The sequence below is a fragment of the Mobula hypostoma genome, chromosome 21 (genome assembly GCF_963921235.1).
Source record: "Mobula hypostoma chromosome 21, sMobHyp1.1, whole genome shotgun sequence".
Lineage (NCBI taxonomy): Eukaryota > Metazoa > Chordata > Chondrichthyes > Myliobatiformes > Myliobatidae > Mobula > Mobula hypostoma.
The window spans coordinates 24,270,590-24,289,407 of record NC_086117.1 but is presented as its reverse complement, the minus strand read 5'-3'; the positions used below and the strand labels follow the sequence as shown (position 1 = coordinate 24,289,407).

Here is an 18,818-nt window from a genome sequence, read left to right as displayed (position 1 = left end):
TAGACTTCTTTTGGGTCTTCCCTCAGCCTTATAGCACATGCCCTCTCATCCAGGCAGCATCCTGGAAAACCTCTTCTGCACCTTCTCCGAAGCCTCCAATTCCTTCCTGATAGATCCTGGACTCTTGCTGTTCTTTGTGGAGTTTGGTGTCAGAGAGGGCAAGACGAGCAGGTTGGACTTTAGTGTGCAAATTGGTCACTTTGTGCAGGACTTGGTACCAAAAGTGGGTGAAATAAGATAATTCAGCAGTTGCTGATATTGTGTTGCAACCCTGCGCAAGGGATTGTCAGGTTTATAATTGGCATATTCTTTAACAGGCTTAAGATACGTTGGAGTCCTGTTCTGCATTGCCATCTTACCTCCCAGCATTGCTTTCTCCTAAAAATTATTATTGGACCCTCTTCCATCCCTGCCTCAACATATTTTAAAGAAGGGACAAATAAATTTTCTGTGTAAAAATGCTTCTTGACATGATACTGTCAGCCCACCTCTATTATTAATGTTATGCCACCTTGTTCTACACATAATAGAGGAAATATTTTCCTAACAACCCTTTTAATCACCACATGTGCCTCTGTTCACTAAATATTCCAAGTCTTGTCAATGCAACTTGACCTAATCATTTAATCCATTTGGTCATTTTATATTTCTGTTTCAGATAACAAGCGGATGTTTTCTGTGAAGAATCTGAAAAGCAAGGGGGTTTTCAGGAAGATGGGGCTCAGAGAAAGGATAATTTCAGAGGCCAAGAGGAAGACCGCCCAGGCCAAGCGGATGCTGGGAACCGCCCAGTCAAGTTCCACACTCAGCAATGCCACAGCTGTCCAAACCTCGCGTGTTAGCAGAGGCATTGCAAAGGTTAAAGACCAATAATATTTACTTCCTGTGCACTAAACATTCCAGCCCCAACTCCCTCTCTTTGATAATAATCCTCTGACATCTGTCTTAAAATCTGTAAGAAATGGCATGGCACATGAATCAGTGCTGTGACCTTTGTTACTTCTAATATATATTTAAATGACTTGGATGAAAATGTAGGCAGTAAGATGAGTAAGTTTGCAGACAGCACAAAAAATTGATGGATTGTAGGCAGTTAAGAAGCTTGCCTATGGATATAATGGGACATCACTCAGCTGGAAAGTTGGGCAGAGCAGTGGCAGATGGAAATTAATCCAGATAAGTGTGGAGTAATGCATTTTGGGAGGTCAAATTTGGTAGGACGTGTAGGGTAAACAGCAGGAACCTTAGGAGTATTAACACCGTCATCATCGTCGTGGCTATCCCTCGAGGTCAAGGATGATGGTCATCGTTCTGAAGAAGTGGCCCACAGAGTGAAGACGCCTGTGCGTGTATTTGTTTAACGTGTACTTGATGTTGCACTCCAAGAAGCACACGATACTTCACAAATAAACTGACTGATTCCAGTGACATGGAAACCACGACGATTGGAACTGATGGATTTGTTGCAGCCTTCATCCGCCTTCACAGCCGTTGAGTTTGAAGTAACTTCATCCGCCTGTTCCACCATTGAGGTCTTGGTTGGGAAACCTTGGGTCACAAGTATAACCATATAACCATATAACAATTACAGCATGGAAACAGGCCATCTCGGCCCTTCTAGTCCGTGCCGAACTCTTACCCTCACCTAGTCCCACCAACCTGCACTCAGCCCATAACCCTCCATTCCTTTCCTGTCCATATAGTTGTCCAATTTAACTTTAAATGACAACACCACTTTTGCTGGAAGCTTGTTCCACACAGCTACTACTCTCTGAGTAAAGAAGTTCCCCCTCATGTTACCCCTAAACTTTTGCCCTTTAACTCTCAACTCATGTCCTTCTGTTTGAATCTCCCCCACTCTCAATGGAAAAAGCTATCCACATCAACTCTTTCTATCCCCCTCATAATTTTAAATACCTCTATCAAGTCCCCCCTCAACCTTCTATGTTCCAAAGAATAAAGACCCAACTTGTTCAACCTTTCTCTGTAACTTGGGTGATGAAACCCAGGTAACATTTTCGTAAATCTTCTCTGCACTCTCTCTATTTTGTTGACATCTTTCCTATAATTCGGTGATCAGAACTGTACACAATACTCCAAATTTGGCCTCACCAATGCCTTGTACAATTTCAACATTACATCCCAACTCCTATACTCAATGCTCTGATTTATAAAGGCCAGCATACCAAAAGCTTTCTTCACCACCCTATCTACATGAGATTCCACCTTCAGGGAACTATGCACCATTATTCCTAGATCCCTCTATTCTACTGCATTCTTCAATGCCCTACCATTTACCATGTATGTCCTATTTTGATTAGTCCTACCAATATGTAGCACCTCACACTTATCAGCATTAAAATCCATCTGCCATCTTTCAGCCCACTCTTCTAACTGGCCTAAATCTCTCTGCAAGCTTTGAAAACCTACTTCATTATCCACAACTCCACCTATCTTAGTATCATCTGCATAGTTACTCATCCAATTTACCACCCCATCATCCAGATCATTAATATATATGGCAAACAACATTGGACCCAGTAAAGATCCCTGAGGCACACCACTAGTCACCGGCCTCCAATCTGACAAACAGTTATCCACCACTACTCTCTGGCGTCTCCCATCCAGCCACTGTTGAATCCATTTTACTACTTCAATATTAATACCTAACGATTGAACCTTCCTAACTAACTTTCCGTGTGGAACCTTGTCAAAGGCCTTACTGAAGTCCATATATACACTTTACCCTCGTCAACTTTCCTAATGACCTCTTCAAAACATTCAATAAGATTTGTCAAACATGACCTTCCACGCACAAATCCATGTTGACTGTTCCTAATCAGACCCTGTCTATCCAGATAATTATATATACCATCTCTAAGAATACTTTCCATCAATTTACCCACCACTGACGTCAAACTCATAGGCCAATAATTGCTAGGTTTACTCTTAGATCCCTTTTTAAACAATGGAACAACATGAGCAATACGCCAATCCTCCGGCACCATCCCCGTTTCTAGTGAGATTTGAAATACTTCTGTCAGAGCCCCTGCTATTTTCACACTATCTTTCCTCAAGGTCCTAGGGAATATCCTGTCAGGACCCGGAGACTTATCCACTTTTATATTCCTTAAAAGCGCCAGTACTTGCTCTTCTTTAATCATCATAGTTACCATAACTTCCCTACCTGTTTCCCTTATCTTACACAATTCACTATCCTTCTCCTTAGTGAATACCGAAGAAAAGAAATTGTTCAGAATCTCCCCCATCTCTTTTGGCTCCATACATAGCTGTCCACTCTGATTCTCTAAGGGACCAATTTTATCCCTCACTATCCTTTTGCTATTAATATAGCTGTAGAAACCCTTGGGATTTATTTTCACCTTACTTGCTAAAGCAACCTAATATCTTCTTTTAGCTTTTCTAATTTCTTTTTACATTCTTTATATTCCTCGAGCACCTCATTTACTCCATGCTGCCTATATTTATTGTAGATATCTCTCTTTTTTTGAACCAAGTTTCCAATATCCCTTGGAAACCATGGCTCTCTCAAACTTTTAACCTTTTCTTTCTACCTAACAGGAACATAAAGATTCTGTACTCTCAAAATTTCACCTTTAAATGACCTCCATTTCTCAATTACATTCTTCCCATAAAACAAATTGTCCCAATCCACTCCTTCTAAATCCTTTCGCATCTCCTCAAGTTAGCCTTTCTCCAATCAAAAATATCAACCCTGGGTCCAGACCTATCCTTCTCCATAATTATATTGAAACTAATAGCATTGTGATCACTGGACCCGAAGTGCTCCCTAACACAAACCTCCATCACCTGACCTATCTCATTCCCTAACTGGAGATCCAACACTGCCCCTTCTCTAGTTGGTACCCTTATGTATTGCTGCAAAAAACTATTCTGCACATATTTTACAAACTCCAAACCATCCAGCCCTTTTACAGTATGGGCTTCCCAGTCTATGTGTGGAAAATTAAAATCTCCCACAATCACAACCTTGTGCTTACTACAAATATCTGCTATCTCCTTACAAATTTGCTCCTCCAATTCTCGCTCCCTATTTGGTGGTCTATAATACACCCCCATAAGTGTTACTACACCTTTCCCATTCCTCAATTCCACCCAAATAGCTTCCCTAGACGAGCTCTCCAATCTATCCTGCCAGAGCACCGCTGTAATATTTTCTCTGACAAGCAATGCAACACCTCCCCCTCTTGTCCTTCCGATTCTATCACACCTGAAGCAATGAAATCCAGGAATATTTAATTGCCAATCACACCCCTCCTGTAACCATTTTTCACTAATAGCTACCACATCATACTTCCAGGTATCAGCCCATGCTTTAAGCTCATCCACCTTTGTTATAATGCTCCTAGCATTAAAATAAATGCATTTAAGAAATTTTCCACCTCTTACTTTCTGTTTATCACTAATGGTGCAAACAACTTTACTATTTTCTTTCTCTTCCTTCTCCCCTACATCTGTTCCTACACTCTGGTTCCCCTCCTCCCTTGTATCTAATTTAAATCCACCAGAGCCTCTCTAGCAAACCTACCTGCAAGAATATTTGTCCCCCTCCAGTTCAGATGTAAACCGTCCTGCTGGAACAGGTCCCACCTTCCCTGGAAAACTCAAACATGAGGAAATCTGCAGATGCTGGAATTTCAAGCAACACACATAAAAGTTGCTGGTGAACGCAGCAGGCCAGGCAGCATCTCTAGGAAGAGGTACAGTCCCCTCACTATACCTCGTGCCCATCCTCTGGTTTTTTTCCCCCCTCCCTCTTTTCTTTCTCCCCAGGCCTCCTGTCCCATGATCCTCTCATATCCCTTTTGCCAATCTACTGTCCAGCTCTTGACTCCATCCCTCCCCCTCCTGTCTTCTCCTATCATTTCGGATCTCCACCTCCCCCTTTCAAATCTGTTACTAGCTCTTCTTTCAGTTAGTCCTGACAAAGGGTCTCGGCCTGAAATGTCGGCTGTACCTGTTCCTAGAGATGCTGTCTGGCTTGCTGCATTCACCAGCAACTTTTATGTGTGTTCCCTGGAAAACTGCCCAATTATCTATAAATCTGAAGCCCTCCCTCCTGCACCATGTCTTCAGCCACATGTTGATCTGCGCTATCTTACTATTTCTAAACCGGCCTGCATGTGGCACTGGTTGCAATCCTGAGATTGCTATCCTGGAGGTCCTGTCCTTTAACTTGGCGCCTAACTCACTAAACTCACCTTTCAGGACTTCCCCACTCTTCCTACCCACGTCATTAGTGCCTACATGGACCACGACATCTGGCTGCTCACCCTCCCTCTTGAGAATACCGAGAACTCGATCCAAGATAGCTTAGACCTTGGCACCAGGGAGGCAACAGACATCCGGGATTCTCGATCTCTTCCACAGAACCTCTTATCTGTCCCCCTAACTATCGAATCCCCTGTCACTACTGCTCTCCTCTTTTCCTTCCTTCTCTTCTGAGTTGAGGGTCCCATCTCGGTGCCAGAGAGGCAACCACTGCAACTTGTCCCTGGTAGGTCATCCCCATCAACAGTATCCAAAACGATGTACTTATTATTGGTGGGAACGGCCACAGGGGAGCTCTGCTCATTCTGTCTATTCCCCTTCCCTCTCCTGACAGTCACCCAGCTACCTGTCTCCTGAATCTTAGGGGTGACTATCTCCCTGTAACTCCTGTCTATTTCTGCCTCTGCCTCCCGAATGATCTGAAGTTCATCAGCTGCAGCTCCAGTTCCCTAACTCGGTTTGTCAGGAGCTGCAGCTGGATGCACCTTTTACAGGTGTAGTCATCAGGGACAATTGTGCTGTCCCTGACTTCCCACATACTGCAAACGGAACACTCAACTGCCCTAACTGTTGCCTCCATTACCTACTCTTAAGGTAATTAGATTTATTAAAGGAACTTTTCCGGCCTTACCTCACTCGGAGTGAAGCTTTTCCTCAGCCTCTGCTCGCCGAAGCCTCAGTGTAATACTTACTGTAGCTCCTTGAAAGTGGTGATACAGGTGGATAGGGTAGTGAAAGTTGTACAAAACATTGGCTTGACTGCACTTGGAGTATTAGAGAAAGTTCTGATTGCCACACTACAGGAAGGATATGGTAGCAATACAGAAAGTGCAGAAGAGATTCAGCAGGATGTCACCCTGGAACAGAGGGCTGTGATTAGAAGGAGATAATAGGTAAGCTGGGTTTATTCTTACTGGAACATAATGAGCCTGAAAGTTGCCTTTAAACAGGTTTATAAAATTGAGGGACATCCATCGGGTAGATATTTTTTTTTCTCCCCAGGCTAGAGGAATCTAGAATTGTGTACAGATTTAAGGTGAGAAGGGAGAAATTTAAAGAGATCTGAGGGGGAGGTTTTTCATACAGTGAATGAATATCTGGAATGAGATGCCAATTGAGATAGGTCAGATCCAATTACAATGTTTAAGAGGTACTTGGACAAGTAATTGGATAGGAAAAGTGTAGAGGGATAGAGGCCTAATGTGGGCCAATAATATTAATGTAGATTGGCACTGCAATGTAGTTGGCATGGACAGGGCTTGTTTCAATGCTGTACATTTTTGCAATTCTATCTGAGTCTTTATAAGGGCAGAAGTTCTACCACCTTCACTCTTTGTCATTCATGGGGAATAAGAATCTAAAAAAAACTGTGGAAATGGGGTAAGAGAATGAGCGTAGGTCATCTGCCTACCTCTTCTGCCTACCTTAAACCTCTTCCACTGGAAGCAGAGGACCTCTCGCTCAATCATAAACAGTCCAGTTTACGGGTAAAGTTTAGTATCTTAGGGACTGAGGATGAAATGTTGGTGAGACACTCCTTCATTCAAGACCTTCCAGAAAAGTTGTGGTTGGTCCAGGACATCAAAGCCTCTTTTTTTCCTGACCCTATTTTTTATTATACAAAATATATTTATTACAAATCCAGTGCTATATATACAAAACCTCTTTGAGCAGTTCTCCAGAGGCAGGACCTTCCTGTGGGGGTATGCATTGGGAAACAGCAGACATTTGTGATCTTTCCGGTGGGTTCAACAAGTATCTGTTCCTGGGCCTTATTGATAAATCCAGGAATACATTTCCTCCCCTAACATCCTAATCACAGCATGTGGCCTCCTTCACAAATCATTGGAAATTAAATAGAATTTCAAGCCCACAGGATCTTTCAGCAGTTTTCTTTCCCATTTGGCAACTTCTGATTTCCTTCTGGTTTTCAGGAAGCCCAGAAGATTAGGAGGCAAGCAAGGAACCAGGCTTTGCAATCTTCCTCACTGCGTTCACAGCTGCAGGCCACACAAGAACAACTTGATGCCCAGGAGAACCAGGTGACAGCTTGGAAGGCAGTTGTCCAGGAGAACACAGAAACAGCAGCCGAGGTAACTTAATTGATGAATGATTTACATCCATTGTCTCTTTTAAGTTGTATGCCCAATGCAAGTTGCATGAGGCGCAATCTTCATATCATCCTTAGGAATTGAAGATTAACCTTTTAGACACTGCTGTGGTCACAAAAACCAGAAGGGGAAAAAAATCTGAGGTGTTGATTTTGTTTCCTATCAATTTTGAATCACAGAAGAACTGAGTATGAAAGAAGAGCATTCCGTCTATCATATGTGGACATGCTCCATGTAAAAGTGATCAAGTTAGTTCTTCTCTCTCTAGCCCCACATAAGTCTTTCTTTTAAGAAATTTACATAGTGTCCTTCTATTCCAACTTTTGAGTCTTTTTCCAATACTTCCCCTGGCAGTATGTTCCAGATGTTAATGACATGCAGTATAAAAAATCAGTGTGAGACCTTTTGGGTTCTTTTGCCAATCACCTTCATTTCCCAACATGCTTTCCACATCGAGAAGTTTAAACTAAATGCTGCTGCTGGGTTTCCATTCAACACCAAGAGAACTTTCACTTATCTGCTCTGAGAAAAACATCTTAACTTGTCGGAGGGACCACATCCATAGCATTCAGATTTAAGGTAACCGGTAAGCAACCAGAGAGGTTAAAAAAAGGGCCGGGGGACTTTGTGAAGAATAAGATTTTTTCCTGAAGCCCCTTATCATTTAAGCCATCAGTTCCAGCTGGCACTCTGCTGTGGTCAACCTAAGATTGACCCTACAAGATGCTAACTGCACCAGTAATACTGAGACTACTTAGTGGTTGCAGCAAGAAGATGTGAGTGACGGTCCATTTATACTTTAGTATCAAGCCCGAGGGAGTGCTGCAGTACCATGGTGTGCACCTGAATTGAGTATATTCTGATAGTCTGTGGTGATGATAAAGAGCCAGGAGGCCTGGTCAGCATTTCCATTCCTGCTAGTCCATCAGTTAATATAAGATCTCTGTTGCCTGTAGACTCTTACTAGGTATAGATTGGGTAGTGTGTTCCCTGCATACCTATTACAACTGGAAAAGGTGAGAGAACTCTTCCTTTCAAATAGCAGCAGAGGATCTCTAACATCTACATCAAATACACTCTCCTTCAGTCCTACCCTCGATTGTCCGCCCACACGAACATGGATGGCAGCAAATGCTACTGCCAGAGCCAAGCTTACTCACTGGTCTCCCTTTCTGTCCTTGTGAATAGGTTTTTGGTGAGACAGAGGCGCTGAGAAAGAACATGAAGCAAGCGAAGCACTCTCTGGATCGCGATATGAAGCAGTTGACAGAATTGCTAAGAAAAATAGGTATGCTTGAGGATGGCATTCTGCTGTAAAGAAAAGGCTAGGGAAACTGGTTGAAGGGCTGCAGATACCATTGTTCCAAGGACCCGGGCTGCAAAATCTCCTGAGTTACAAGATTATGGGATTTGAGGGCTGGAGGGATACAGAATTCATAACTCCTTGCCTTTGAACTTTGAGCTGAGGGTCGTGGAAATCCAGTGACGTTGTTATATCTTGTTTTCTTAACAGACATCCTACAAGTTGGCCGAATAACGGACGAAACCCTGAACAAAACGCGGAATCAGATAGGAGCCCTGAGACTGGCGATCGATCAGAAACTAATGCAGAAGGTACGGGAATTGGAGGCCGCCTCCGAGATGCAGTTGCTGAAGATGAAAGTGTTTGAGAAGGACATTGCAGAGATCCAGGCGGACAAGTACAACCTGGAGGACATTGTTCAGAACTTGCCTCATGGTTGTTATGACAAAATGGGGCTAAGAAAGCAGTGAGAAGCTGGGAAAGAAGGTGATCGCTGTGGGTTGGCTTTGTTATACTCAAGAGCTCTTTGCTATGTCATCTGTTAGTCACCACTTAATGGAGTGTTCCAAACTGTTCACTTGATTGGACATTTAATACATCAACATTCCTTCTTATTTTAACCCTGCTGTTGTTGCCGGTGACTAGAGATGGTTTTTAAAATTTTATTGTACTGAGAAACAGCACTTTCAGCCCTTCAAACTGCGCCACCCAGCAATCCCTTGATTTAACCCTAGCCTAATTACAGGACAATTTACAATGACCTACTAACCTACTAACCGGAACACCTTTGGACTGTGGGAGGAAACAGGAGCACCCAAAGGAAACCCACGTGGTCATGAGGATCCTCTTGTGTTTTAGTATGAAGCCTGAGGGAGTGCTGCACTACCTGAATTGAGTATATTCTGATAGTCTGTGGTAATGATAATGACCCAGGAGGCCTGGTTAACATTTCCATTCCTGCCAGTCCATCAGCTGATACAAAATCTCTGTTACCAGGTATAAGTTGGGTGGTGTGCTCCCTGCATACCTAATACAAATGGAAAAGGTTGTGTCCGCTAAGCCCTTCATACTATTTGTTGAATTGTTTGATACTAGCAAACCTAACAGTGCCCTCATTCTAATGTTTCACTCCCCGCCCCCCACCCACAAGGCAACTGCAAAAGCCTTATTTTCCAACCAGCTCCTGGTAAAGCAGAGTGTGGAATGCAGAGATTTACTTCCTTGTTCTCAAACTGAGTCTCAACTGATCTGTTTCTGAAATGATCCACTACCAGTCTTCTGTTAATTTATCCACTGCAAACGTGGGTGTGTTATGTGATCAGAAAATATCTTTATAAGCCTTAAACTTTATATTTTTATCTAATGGCTTCAAATATGATCTTCACCAAACAAAAAAAAATCACTAATGTTGATGGGGACCAAACAAATATTATCATAAACTTATATTTACAAGTATGTTTTTTTTAAGACAAATTCATGGATATGGCAAAGTTCTAGTTCTGTTATCAGTTTGCCCCATTTCAGATGTGTGACCTGAGTAAAGAAACCATAGAAACTGGCCGAGGCTTTGCTTACCCATATAGTATTCATATTTTGTTTGCCTTCAAAAGGAAAAACGTTCATTTGTAATAGTTTATCTGAACAGGTGGCCGGACATGTTTAACACCCTCTCATGTACAAAATACAAAGTAAAATAAAATGTGATTTATATCAGAGTTATGTTTCTTTCCATAAATAGAAGATTAGTCTTAATAGCAAAGTAATACATTCCATGCCACAGTACCTGTGTGTTCTAAACCTATGTACGCAACAAACTTGCATTTATTAAGTTTCGCACCCAACTTTAAGATAGCCCAAAATGCTCTACAGTCAGTCACGTCCACTGTCATCTTATTTCCCAACTGAATCCGAGATTAGTCCATTCAGCAACAATTTGCATAAGTAATAGTCTTAACAAAGTAAAACATTCCCAGAGTAATGAGACAAAAATTGACACTAAAGCACTAAGGTGGTATTGATATGGATGTTGAAGGTTTAATGAAAGTGGTGGCTGTTAAGGAATATCTTTTAAATAAAAATGTGAATAACTTTATGGGGGAATTTGTGGACATCTTGAAGATATAATTTCCAATATGATTCCAGTATAATTACAATATTAAAAAAAGCTTCCCTTCATAAAAGTTAGGAATTTGAGATTATTCTGAGTTCTTGGTATCATCTGTAACACCTTAAAACAGCCATTGACTACAGTCTTCTCAATATTTTTGACATTGTTTATTGGACATTCTAAAGCTGTTTTGACCTTTTGATCTTTGCAAGTCTCTATAAAAGGATAGTTTTCACAACAACACAGTCTTGGACAATTTCCCATTCCATTTCCCAGACCACTCATGGTTTCAATCAAATGCATGCTGCCTACAATTTCTAAGCATCCTAAAGCAAATCAATTAATTTACATTGGCTTGGCACCTTCAAGACATCCCACAGCATTTTGTTCCAATTTAATTTTTTTTGTCGTGTGTGAGAAATGCAGCAACTAAATTGCACACAGAAAACCTCCACAAAAATTATTGCGATAATGAGTAGGTAGTCAAGGGATAGATATTGGCCAGGATCTTACTCTATCAACACTTCTTAAATAGCAGATAAACCACAGAACAGAAGAGCTCAGAAACAGTTACTTTGGCCCACAATATTTTGCCAAACTTATTAAACCAATAATTAAATGCCTAACTAAACTAATCCCTTCTGCCTTTACAATGGTAAAGTTTTCTTTAAAAAGTCATTATAGAATCCAACTGTTTCACTGACATCTTGAGGGAAATAGTGTCTTTATCCAGTCTGGTCTACAGTTCCACATTAGCATGTCCACATATTGATTGTGGACACCCTAATATCTTATGAATGATGTGGTGTGAAAACCACTGCAAAGTTCAATAAAACAGAGCCACTCTATGCTTCAGAGAAATCTTGCAGCAAATCTCAACTGTCACAATTTAAATAAAGAGATATTAATTAAATGGAAACAACAGGAATTCTGCAGATGCTGGAAATTCAAGCAACACACATAAAAATTGCTGGTGAACGCAGCAGGCCAGGCAGCATCTCTAGGAAGAGGTACAGTCGACGTTTCAGGCCTAGACCCTTCGTCAGGACTTTCCCATTCTGACATGTCTATCCACGGCCTCCTCTACTGTAAAGATGAAGCCACACTCAGGTTGGAGGAACAACACCTTATATTCCGTCTGGGTAGCCTCCAACCTGATGGCATGAACATCGAATTCTCTAACTTCCGCTAATGCCCCACCTCCCCCTCGTACCCCATCTGTTACTTATTTTTATACACACATTCTTTCTCTCACTCTCCTTTTTCTCCCTCTGTCCCTCTGAATATACCCCTTTCCCATCCACTGGGTCCCCCCCCACTGTCTTTCTTCCCGGACCTCCTGTCCCATGATCCTCTCGTATCCCTTTTGCCTATCACCTGTCCAGCTCTTAGCTCCATCCCTCCCCTTCCTGCCTTCTCCTATCATTTTGGATCTCCCCCTCCCCCTCCCCCTCCAACTTTCAAATCCCTTACTCACTCTTCCTTCAGTTACTCCTGACGAAGGGTCTCGTCCTGAAACATCGACTGCACCTCTTCCTAGAGATGCTGCCTGGCCTGCTGCATTAATTAAATGGATTTATTTACGTAGATGCCGAAGTATATTTTTAGATTATGAAGACACGTAGTCCTCTTTTATTGTCATTTAGTAATGCATGCATTAAGAAATGATACATTATTTCCTCCGGTGTGATATCACAAAACACAGGACAGGCCAAGACTGAAAAAACTGACAAAACCACATAATTATAACATATAGTTACAACAGTGCACAATACCATAACGATGAAGAAGTCCGTGAGCACAGTAAAGTTCAAAGTCTCTCAAATGTCCCACATCTCACGCAGACGGGAGAAGGAAGAAAAAAACTCTCCCTGCCATGCCGACAACAGTCCAACTCTGAGTCACCCGAAAACTTCGAGCTCCGATCAGCTCTCCAACACCGAGTACTGAGCACCATCTCTGTCTGAACGATTCAACCTCCTTCTCGGTCGCCAAAAGTAGGCAAGGCCGGGGATTTTGAGGCCTACCCTCCGAAAGATTCCTGACCGCACAGTAACGACAGCAGCAAACGGGCGTTTCAGAAATTTTTCCAGATGTTCCTCTGTGCTATCACGTCCATTCTCCATCAAATCAGAATTGTCCACTGCCCCTATTTAACAGATACAATATCATATGTGGTATAAATCCACTTAAAGATTTCAATAGAGTAAATAAAGAGAAATTTTCCGGTGACAGGGAAATTGCTGTCTCCAAGGGAATTCAGTAGGTCTGGGAGTGGAGGGTTCGCCCTGGAGCGAGGCGTGAGCCCGTGATCGGATCCGTTGCTTCTCTCCGACTGAGACGTCGAGCAAGATTGAAGTCAACAAGGTCAAGAGTGGAGAGCGGGCAGGTGTTCTGCGTCATCTGCTGTGCTTGACCGGTCTTCCTCCCCCTCTCAGTCGCTGCAGCCAGAGGAGAGCACAGAGGCCTTGGGTTCCACATTGCAAGGATTGATCGGCAAGGCTTGTGGCTGTGGACTCATTTTGGGGGACTTTGAGATGCATGTTTCATGAGTTTCTGGATCCTTCGTTGTTCTTGAGTGGTTTGATCGGGGTGCTTTGATGTAGACTGGGGTACTTTAGCGAAGACTGACTCTGCGGCCTGCAGTCGGCTAGTGGCGCACGCTGAACTAAACTAAACTGAATACTCCTGGACTCCTGTCTGATACTTGATATTCTACGTGCTGTTTGTTTGCTTTTTGCCTTTTGTGCAATCTGTTCTTCTCTTGCATGCTGAGTGTTTTGATTTTTTTTCTTTGAACATTAAACACACAACACGTGAAATTTTCCCTGATGTTTCTTTGTTTTGTGTCTCTCTGCGGAAGGATGAATCTCCCAGTTGTATTCTGTATACATACTTTGATAATAAATACTTCGAATCTTTGATAGTGACAAGCTTATTGCAGGAATGTGCAAAGAAGAAGGGAGTTACTGGAAAACTCTTTCAAAGAACTAGCAAAGACAAATATAGCTGACAGGTTCAATATGATCCAGTATTAAGAAGAATAAAACTGTGTTCCTATTCTTTATCAACAATCGCAAGCATAACATCAAAGCCTGCTCTGGAATCTTAGTTTAGAATAGAGCAAAATAAACTGTAATTATTAAGGAATCCCATTACAGAAAGCTGGAACCATTTCACATTCCATTCATTCTTAAACTGAAAATGTCTTCTGTTGTCTTTCAGTTTAATGTCACACATTATACCATCATATCAGACAACCATACCAGTGCCCAAGAAGGGTAGGGTGAGCTGCCTCAATGACTATTGCCCAGTGGCACTGACATCTACAGAGATGAAGTGATTTGAGAGGTTGGTCATGGCTAAAATCAGCTCCGGCCTAAGCAAGGACCTGGCCGGGCTGCCATTTGTCCATCACATCAGACGCAATCTCACTGGCTCTCCCCTCTGCCTTGCATCACCTGGACAGTAGTAATATCTACAGCAGGCTGCTGTTTACTGACTGTGGCTCGGCATTCAACACAATCACACCCTCAGTTTTAATCAACAAGCTCCAAAACTGGGCCTCTGGATCCTTGATTTTCTCACTGGGAGACCACAGTCTGTACGGATCGGAAATAACGTCTCTTCTTCGCTGACAGTCAACGCTGGTGCCCCTCAAGCATGCATTAGACTCTCTACTCTCTCTACACCCATGATTGTGTGGCTAGGAACAGTTCAAATGCTCTACAAGTTTGCCGACGACAACAGCTATTGCTGGCAGAATTTCAGATGGCGATGAAAAGGTGTACAGGAGTGAGACAGAGCAGCTGATTGAATGGTCTCGCAGCAACAACCTTGCACTAAACTTCCAGTTAGACCAAGGAATTTCTTGTATACTTCATGAAGGGGAAGCTCAGGGAACACCCGCCAGTCCTCATCGAGGGATCAGCAGTGGAAAGGATGAGCAGTTTTAAGTTCCTGAGTGTCAACATCTCTGAGGATCTGTCCTGGGCCCAACATATTGGTGCAATTACACTGAAGGCACAACGCAACTATATTTCATTAGGAGTTTTAAGAGAATTAGTATGTCACCAAAGACACTCGTAAATTTCTACAGATGTACCGTAGAAAGCATTCTCAAACAAGAGAAAATCTGCAGATGCTAGAAATCTGAGCAACACACACAAAATGCTGGAGGAACTCAGCAGACCTGGCATTCGGCAGGACTGGAGAGAAAAAGCTGAGGAGTAGATTTAAAAGGGGGGGGGGATGGAGAACCACAAGGTGAAACTGGGAGGAGGAGGGTTGAAGCAAAGAGCTGGGAAGTTGATTGGTGAAAGAGACAGAAGGCCATGGGAGAAAGAAAAGGGACGAGGAGCACCAGAGGGAGACGATGGGTGGGCAAGGGGATAAGGTGAGACAGGGAAAAATGGTGAGGGGGGGTGTGGGGGTTATTACCGGAAGTTAGATAAATCGATTGTCATGCCATCAGGTTGGTGGCATTCTAATCGGTTGCATCACCGTCTGGTATGGAGGGGCCACTGCACAGGACTGGAAAAAGCTGCAGAAAGTGGGTGGCCACCGGGAGAAGAAAGCAGTCAATACAGGGTTCCCTTGTGGCCATTCCCCTCAGTCACAAGTATACCCCTTTGGATACTGCTGGGGGGGGCGGCGGGGGAATGAACTATCAGGGCACAGCAGCAGAGCCCAGGCCAGTGGCACGGTGGCTGGCTCTGAGATTCGGCAGGGAAGAGCAAAGTAAGGCAGAGCAGTAGCGATAGGAGACTCGACAATTAGTGGAACAGACAGGAGATTCTGTGGCTGCAAAAGAGAAGCCAGGATGGTGTGTTGCCTCCCAGGTGCCAGGGTCCAGGATGTCTCAGAGCAGCTGCAGAGGATTCTCAAGAGGGAGGATGAGTTGCCAGAGATCGTGGTGCACAATGGTGTCAATGACACAGGTAGAAAGGGGGGAGAGTCCCGCACAATGAGTACAGGGAGTTAAGGGAAGAGGCTGAAGAACGGGACCCCTAAGGTAGTCGTCTCTGGATTACTGTCAGTGACATGTGCTAGTCAGGGCAGGAACAGAATGATGGTAGAGATGAATGTGTGGCTGAGGAAATGGTGCAGTGGGCAGGGTTTCAGATTTCCTCATCATTGGCATCTCCTCTGGGGAAGGTATGACCTGTACAAAAAGGACAGGGTACACCTGAACCCAAAGGGAACCAATATCTTTGCAGGCAAGTTTGCTAGAGCTGTTGGGGAGCGTTTAAACAAATTTGGCAGGGGGATGGTAACCGGAGTGATGGGGCTGAGGATGGGGCAGTTGGTATACAAGTTGATGCAGTGAGACTGTGAGGATGGACAGGCAGGTGATAGGGCAAAGCTGCGATCAGTGGGATGAGGTGAAGTGCAACACGGGGGAAAAATTTAAAAGGTTGATGAATACAGGTCCGAAGGAGTTATATTTGAATGCATGTAGTATATGGAATAAGGTAGTTGATCTTACAGCACAACTAGAGATGGGCAGCTAATGACGTGGGCACCACTGAATCGTGGCTGAAAGAAGATCATAGTTGGGAGTTTAACATGCAAGGATACACCTTGTATCAAAAGGATAGACACATAGGCAGTGGGGTGGGGGGGGGGGGGAGGCATGGCTCTATTGTTAAAAATCCTGTGGGAAAATCAGGCTGGTGCTAGATCCCAAGAGGGAGAATTTGTAGAATGCCTATGAGATGGCTTCTTAGAGCAGCTTATGGTTGAGCCCGCCAGGGGAAAGGCAATTCTGGATTGGGTGTTGTGCAATGAACCAGATTTGATCAGGCAGCTTAAGGTAAAGGTACCCTTGGGAGGCAGTGATCATAATATGATAGAATTCACTCTGCAGTTTGAGAGGGAAAAGATTAAGTCAGCTGTATCAGTATTACAGTGGAGTAAAGGGAAAAACAGAGAAGCTGGCCAAGGTTAAATGGAAGGGGTACTAGCAGGGATGAAGGCAGAAGAGCAAGGGCTAGAATTTCCAGGGACAATTCAGAAGGCACAGGATTAAGTATTATAAAGGGAGAATGAGGCAACTGTGGGTGACAAAGGAAGCCAAAGACAGCATATAAGCAAAAGAGAGGGCATATAATATGGCAAAAATACTGGGAAGTTAGAGGATTGGGAAGCTTTTAAAAACTAACAGAAGGCAACTAAAAATAACCATAAGGAGAGAAAAGATGAAAGATGAAGGCAGGCTAGCCAAAAATATTAAAGATAATACCAAAAGCTTTTTCAGATTTATGAAGAATAAAAGGGAGGTGAGAGTGTATATTTAACTGCTGGAAAATGACACTGGAGAGACGACTGGTGAAAGAACTTAAGTATTTTGCTCCAGTCTTCACCGAGGAAGACACTAGCTGTATGCCAGAAATTCAAGGGTGGCAGGGGGCTTTTGTGAGGGTAGTTGCTATTACTAAGGAGAAAGTGCTTGGGATGCTGGAAGTTCTAAAGTTAGATAGGTCACTTGGTCCAGATGGGCTACACCCAAGGATTCTAAAAGAGGTAGCTGAAGAAATTGTGGAGGCATTGGTAAATATCTTTGAAGAATCACTAGATTCTGGAATGGTTCTGAAGAACTGGAAAATTGCAAATGTCACTCCACTCTCCAAGGGAGGAAGGCAGAAGAAAGGAAAATTTGGGCCAGTTAGTTTACCTCAGTGGTTGGGAAGATGTTGGTGTCCATTATCAAGGAAGAGGTTTTGGGTTACTTGGAGGCATGTGAGAAAGTAGGCCAAATTCAGCAAGGCTTCCTCAAGGGAAATTCTTGTGTGACGAACTTTGGAATTCTTTGAAGAAATAACAGATAGGATAGAGAGTCAGTCAGTGGCTGTTGTTTCCATGGATTTTCAGAAGGCTTTTTGACAAGTCGCCACACATGTGACTGCTGAACAAAATAAGAGCCCATAGTATTACAGGAAAGACACCAGGGTGGATAGAGGATTAGCTGACTGGCAGGGAGGCAAAGAGTCAGAGGGCCTGTTCTGATTGTCTGCCAGCGACAAGTGGTTAGATTTTTGAGTTTGGAGCCAAAATTGGTGTCAGGGTTCAGATATACAGATTAATTTGTACAATAATTTGCAATTACAATTAGGACTTTAGAAATTTGAAGCTTTTAGCTGAGTTGATGCTAAATTTGTGTCTGGTCAACTGGAGTTTGTGCTGATGTTGGGTAAGAAATCTCAAGTCTGAAGTAGGATTGTTGTGGGTTGTGTGATTGGGAATATGATTGTTTTAGACTTCCTTTGGGGATTGGGACTGGTCACGTCTCATGGGGGATTCAGGCTGGACAAATACTGGGGATTTTCATTGATGCTACACTTAGGGTTAGTATGGGGCTCAGGGCTCAATGTAGAGAAATTGCTAAGTACGTACCCTACTGGTGTGGAGTTTTAGAATAATATCTATTTTGTACATAAACTGAATCCTTTAGTCCAATTCATCATTGCTAATTAAGATAACCATTTTAACTAATCCTATTTGCCTAGGTTTGGCCTAAAACTTTCCTATTCAAGTACTGTCCAACAAGTTTTAAACATTGTAACTGTACCCACCACCTTCTGCATGAAAACATTTGCCCCCCTCCCCCGGGTCTCCTTTAAATCTTCTCACTCTTATTAAAATCTGTGTCCTCTAGTTTTAGACTTCCCTAACCCGGAAAAAAAAGACTATCTTCTCTGGCAACATACATCAAAGTTGCTGGTGAACGCAGCAGGCCAAGCAGCATCTATGGGAAGAGGTGCAGTCGACGTTTCAGGCCGAGACCTTCGTCAGGAACCTGACGAAGGGTCTCGGCCTGAAACGTCGACTGCACCTCTTCCCATAGATGCTGCTTGGCCTGCTGCGTTCACCAGCAACTTTGATGTATGTTGCTTGAATTTCCAGCATCTGCAGAATTCCTGTTGTTTGCTTTTAAACTATCTACTCTGACTGAGTTTCTCATAATTTTATAAACTTCTGTTAG

At 43.2% G+C, this 18,818-nt stretch overlaps 1 protein-coding gene across 1 annotated transcript in view; it reads left to right on the top strand.

Annotated features, from left to right (window-relative positions):
* The window catches only part of LOC134359871 (laminin subunit gamma-1-like), a 201,041-nt gene extending 190,606 nt beyond the window's left edge, over window positions 1-10,435 (top strand). The window contains exons 25-28 of the mRNA XM_063073647.1: window positions 659-858; window positions 7,248-7,406; window positions 8,613-8,712; window positions 8,938-10,435. Of these exons, the coding sequence (XP_062929717.1) occupies window positions 659-858; window positions 7,248-7,406; window positions 8,613-8,712; window positions 8,938-9,197 (719 nt within the window). The 3' untranslated portion in view covers window positions 9,198-10,435. The remainder of the gene's footprint in view (window positions 1-658; window positions 859-7,247; window positions 7,407-8,612; window positions 8,713-8,937) is intronic.
* Window positions 10,436-18,818: the final 8,383 nt, after the last annotated feature.